Source organism: Carassius carassius, chromosome 16, assembly GCF_963082965.1.
Source record: "Carassius carassius chromosome 16, fCarCar2.1, whole genome shotgun sequence".
Taxonomy (NCBI): domain Eukaryota; kingdom Metazoa; phylum Chordata; class Actinopteri; order Cypriniformes; family Cyprinidae; genus Carassius; species Carassius carassius.
In genome coordinates this window covers 20,160,564-20,166,557 of record NC_081770.1, presented here as the reverse complement: position 1 = coordinate 20,166,557, position 5,994 = coordinate 20,160,564, and the positions used below count along the sequence as shown (strand labels likewise).

Sequence of the window (5,994 nt, the reverse complement as noted above, 5' to 3'; positions counted from 1 at the left end):
GGCATTCCCATGCGGTCTGGGCTCACTGCAGTTTTGAGTAACATAGGCTATGGATGATAATACTGATTAGATTAACGCAATAACACTGGGCTGAATTATTATTCAGTTGCACACAGATGCTCACTTTGAACCAACTGAGGATAAGGATCAATTCAATTCGTGCAGTGAATGTTAAATTGATATCTACTCAGCGCCCCCTCGTGCTCGTGTCACCCATTGCATCCTCAGGCCTATCATCATTTTTCAATCACAAAAGTAATTGATATCAGTGAGATTATGTTAAAGGCTATTAAACTAAGGCTATTAAACAGACTTAAGTAATAAAATTTAAATAAATTAATTAAATTATTAAATAAAATAAAAAAAACGACATATATATGAATATTTCGATGTTGACCAGAAACAAATATATACATTTTGTGACAACATATCCCAATGGATCTTATAAGCATATGAGCAACATTATACAGTTAAAAAAATTAAATAATAATAATAATAATCAGAGAGCAAAAACGGAATCAAAGCATTGTTTTGATCAAGATCTATAAACAATGTCTACCAGCGAACATGCAAAAAAGTTAAATAAAAACATTTGCTTGCAAGTGATAATTACTAATTTGAATTGTCTGTTTTCTACTCACTCTTATGTGTGACTGTAAACATACTCTTCGATGACAAGTGCCACTAATTTTTTATTTTAAAAAACTTGGGTGAAAAATTTACATACATCAACATATCCCCCTTATATATATCATATATATATATATATATATATATATATATATATATATATATATATATATATATATATATATATATATATCATAGTTATAATTTTTTAAATAACATTTTTTATTGATTTACCTAATTTAACTTGTAGTTTATTTTACCTGAAGTTTGTTTGTTTGGTTGTTTTATGATGGGTGCTTGATAAAGCCCTTTTTGGGTATATAAAGGCATATAAATATATACATGCATGCATACATAAAATAGTTTGTGTTATTTCCCCTTTGTTTAATCATCATAATAGTTTCAAACATGTAATAATAATTTAATAAATGAATAATTGAAGATAATTTTTTTATATTTTTAATGTTTAATCTGAATCTAGGACGAGGCTTAAACAAACGTATATAAAAATGGCATGACAAATGTTGAAAAACGTACAATTATTTGAATAAATAATAACCTCCGCGTTAAAAAAAACTACATTTCCCATCAGCCCCCAGTACTCGCAAGGCCTGACGGGAAAGTTTGCCCGTGCCCTTGTCCTATCAGCCGCGCTCTGTCAGACTGTCTGTGTGGACAGGGAAGCTGAGGCTTGTGTATTACCGTGTTGTAAAAGGTCGGATCGCTTCTCCGTGGTAAAAATGATGGCAGCGAGGTTTCTCCTTCGTCGCGCGGTCCCCGCGCTGAGACACGCGCGCTCTTACGTCGACGCGCCCGCGTCGCAGATGTCCTTCACTTTCGCGTCGCCGACTCAGGTAACGTTAAAGACGCTCCGCGCTCGGGCCTACACTCTCCGATAACGCGCTAGTGCTGAGCACGGACACCGGGCTACGATTAGTTTAGACACATTATTAACGAGTTATTATGTCATGATATACATTCAGGTTATCTTGGATATACTCTTTATTATGGCTGCAGCTTCATTTGATTGTGCGCGTGCAAGCTGCGCGTGCTACTTTCGTGGCTAAGCTTGTCAATTATTTAGATATTGTGGTGCAGATGAATCATTTTTGCATCTGAAGCGAATCAATTTAGTGTAACACTGTAAAAGTGCACACCATACATATATTTTTTTAGTTTGTTTGTATTTTTGGCTTGCAAAACATGAACTCAAGTTTGAATGACTTTAGCAGACTGTTAGCATTGCTACCGATCACCTTGACTTGTTTTTTGACACATCAGGACGAATATCAGATTTTTCAAATGTTTTATGACAGCCTGTGAAATATATCTCATTGTTTTACGTTTTAATCCTCACAATAAATTTTACAACACGGATAATATTGTCATATTACTGTTATAGTGTTTGCGTAAGTAACTGTCACACAGCATTTTCAATATTAAATCTGCTTTGAAGTGTTGTTGTTTTTTTTAACTCATGCAAAACCTGCAAATATTTGAGAGTATTTAAATTGTTTTATTATTATGATTTCGACAGCTAATCAGTGTCAGGAAAAAATATATATTTTTATTGTTTTTACTTAGTTATTTAATATAGTTTAATTTCCAGGTGCACTTATTTCATTTTAAAGGATTTGTGGTAACACTTTCTATGAAGCCCATATTTATAATACATTATGAGGGTATTCTTACGACATTATAAGGAATGCATAATGCATTATAAAAAAAAATACTTATATGTTGTCATCTCATGAATTATCATAATAACAATTATGACACATCATAATACTTACGTATTTGTGGTAATAAGTTTAAGAGTATGATTATTTATACAGAATTTCAAAATGGAATTGTCTTTTTTTTTTATTCCTTTATTTACCCTTATTGTGAATGCACTTAATAAAATATGATACAATTATTTGAAGTATCCTTAATTAGTATCACAGCTGATCAGTCTGTCTGTTATCACTCCCATTATTCAGATGGCGTGGGAACCCCGAGTTAAGCAGAACTGTTTTTTTTTTTTTTTTTTTTAGAAATGTTCCCAATTGATCAGGTGCTTTGTATTTAGAAATGTGTCATTTTAATCTAATGCATTTCATAATTGTGCACTGTCGCACTAATAAGATTCCCTAGAGTGACCCGGTCAGATGTCTTGTTCAAGCATTGAGTTTTGGTGCTCCTTTGTAGATTTCAAACACTTGATAGTTTGGTTGCCAGCTTTCGTGTTAAACATCAGACTATGTTCATCTGGTGCAGTGAAGCTTGTTATGCCTTTTGCAGGTGTTCTTCAAGGAAGCCAATGTAAATCAGATCGATGTCCCAACACTGACAGGCGCCTTTGGTATCCTCCCAGCCCATGTCCCCACACTGCAGGTGCTCCGGCCCGGCGTAGTCACCGTCTTCAATGACGATGGTTCCTCTACTAAGTATTTCGGTGAGCCCTCTAGTTCTGTTTCACCAGTCGTTATAATGATCACTTCTTGTGGCTATGGTTCCATCAATTTTCTCTTAAAGAGATTTTTGAGAATTCCAAACCAACCAGATCTGAGACTTATTGCAGTTTCTGAGTCAAAGCAAAAGAATTTACAATGGTGACCATGAAATAGGTTTTTAAAATGGTATTTTAGTATTTCAACTTGCGATGAAGGAAGCTGGCATGACATTAAAACACCAACCAACCAACAAATGATTTTTCATGAGGATAATTTCAGCATTATGGTGCTTAATTTCTTTCTTGAAGTGGAAAAAATCTTGTTTTTAGTCATAGAGCAAAGGGTACATATCACTTATTTTATCTCTCTGTATATAAATTAACTTATTTTTATTACTTTCTTATCCCTTATCTCATTTCCGTAGACATTTATGCATTTGGTAGACACTTTTATTGAAAGTGGCTTGTATTGCATTTCAATATTTCATGCATTCAATGTTAATTGAACCCATGACTTTGGTGTTGCTAGTGCCATGCAAAACATTTTTATTATTTAGTCTTTAAAAGTTTATTAACATGCTTATTTTTGATTTGACCCTGTTCAGAAACCGTTACATGGCATCAAACTACTGGACTTAAACTAAAATGAGCCAGAATGTCGTTAGCACACTTAAAAGGGAGTGATTCAGATTTTTAATGATTGTCTGTGGTGAAATAAGTAGATTCAAATGCGATCCACCATAAAGACACATTTGTGACACACTGGTTTCCTTAGTAGACAACCTTTAGTTTTAGAAATTCATCCAGAAGGGGTCAGGCTTGTCCTACGAAGCAGAGCCTTTTCAAGCGTCAATGAACAATGGGACATAACTCTTGAACTCTCATCCATGCTGGAGATTAAATGTGGTTTGTGTTTTGCAGTGAGCAGCGGATCAGTCACCGTCAATGCTGACTCTTCAGTGCAGCTGCTGGCGGAGGAGGCCGTTCCTCTGGACAGCCTGGACCTCGCAGTGAGTTCCTGCTATGCTGTTATCCTCTGTTCTCCACTTTTCACACTCCAGTACAAGATGATTTTTTTAGAAATGCATAAAATTGTGGAATAAAAATGGGTTACGAGTGCCATTTCAAGAATTAGAAGCACAGTTCTTTTGAGTTTTCATAATGCTTGTAAACAAAGACCGTTTAGAATATAATAGAGGATTGTTTAATGAGGTTAAATCTGTATAGCCGTGCAGTATTTGAAAGTTCGAGAACTGTTTCGGAAACGCCTTGTTCTCTGTCTGTTTGCCTCTGTAGACACCCCGTTTATAGGATTATCATTTAAATCTAGCATTTGAAACCATATCAAGCCACCGTTTGATTGTATTCATGCTATTTATCCTCCACAGAAGTACAAAGGTCTTCATTTTCTGTTAGTCACCGCTTTCTCAGAACGAGTCAAACGTTGGGAATGACACACCGAAAAATGAGCTCATTTCAAACGGGATGTTCTCGGACATGCCCTTTTCCCGACACGAAATAAAGAGCACTTTTGGGTTCCTTCCACATAAATAGGCCGCTTTTTTATTCTTCCTAGAGATAGCTGTGCTTGGGGGCCTCACTGGTTAATAAGGAAGAAAAGGTCAGTCACCGTTGAAGTGGTGCAGATGTGTCAAATCCCCACTGAGAGACCTTTAACTCCCAGCAATGTTTGGCCTTTACACTGTGTAATCGCCACTGTGACAAATGTCCTTCATAGGAAAGAGGCCACATTTATTTGCTCACACTGCTAGTCTTGAATGTGGCTCAAGCAGCAGTAGCATTGATTTTTAAGGCTAAGGTGAGTTTTCTCACTTATAAGGTGCTTCAAGATATTGAAGATACAGTCGTTCCGATTGATGGCACCTTTTATAATGTCAGCTGTTATAGATTGAATTGTCGCCCGATACATCAGTGTCAAGATTACAGTGAACGTGAACCAAATGTCAGGAGTATGCCATGTCTTTTGTGCAGGCGGCGAAAGCGAACCTCGAGAAAGCCCAGTTGGAACTGGGGGGCGTTTCAGATGAAGCCGCCCGGGCTGAGGTTCTGATCAGCATAGAAGCAAACGAGGCAATCGTCAAAGCATTGGAGTAACCATTTGTGTTGGTATGTACAAATTGTAAACATATGCAGGACCACACTCATTACACAGTATAATTAATGTTGTTTATGTCTAATTTCTCATTTTGTTTCTCAGTAGAATATTCTGTCGGTGTGAAAAGGTCTCCGGCTTTGTCTGTTCCCCACCCCAGTGAAGTCAGAAACCGCGAGACTTGACTGCTTGCTTTGTACAGTGGATGAAGTTAACAATAAATTTATTTGAAATAACACACTGTCACTTTAATGTTCATTGCTTTTCACAAAATTAATTTAAGCTGTGTTTGCTGGCTATGAATTTGTTTGATGATCGATACAGTACTGTTCATGACATAAAGGGGGCAGTATGGTACTGTTCGAACCAAAATGATCTCCAAGCTGTTGGCCAAGGAAACTGGAGTGAATCAATTCATCTTTATTATTCAATCAATGACACTATTTTTTGTACAAAATACACTATTTTTACTCCATTTTTCAAGCTTTGTAGTCATTATGCTAATTGTCCGTCTACACAAGTTGTATTTATATGCATTTTCTAGATCCTTAAAAACTGATACACAATTGGCTCAAGGCACTCACAATCCATCTACAGAATTAGAAATACAGCTAGTCTATGCAGCCAGAAAAAAAATCCTACAGACAGTGGACATTGTGGTGTAAAAGTCTAGAATTTGCTTAACTACAGGGTAATTTTAGGTGGCCGCTTGAGAGCTATAAGCATGTGCTGACTGGATTTTTATGAGACTAAACCACATGCGTCTTTATGAACGTCAGACGTCTATCGTGGCAACATGCTGCAGCTTGTTCCAGTA

General features: G+C 36.3%; 1 protein-coding gene across 1 annotated transcript; it reads left to right on the top strand.

The window, feature by feature from the left end:
• Positions 1–1,246: 1,246 nt before the first annotated feature.
• On the top strand, positions 1,247–5,413 carry LOC132159846 (ATP synthase subunit delta, mitochondrial-like). The gene is made up of 5 exons (XM_059569475.1): positions 1,247–1,484; positions 2,914–3,067; positions 3,986–4,074; positions 5,057–5,191; positions 5,283–5,413. Exons 1-4 carry the CDS (start codon positions 1,371–1,373, stop codon positions 5,177–5,179), a joined length of 480 nt encoding a protein of 159 aa, XP_059425458.1. The 5' UTR covers positions 1,247–1,370; the 3' UTR covers positions 5,180–5,191; positions 5,283–5,413.
• The last annotated feature ends 581 nt before the right edge of the window (positions 5,414–5,994 follow it).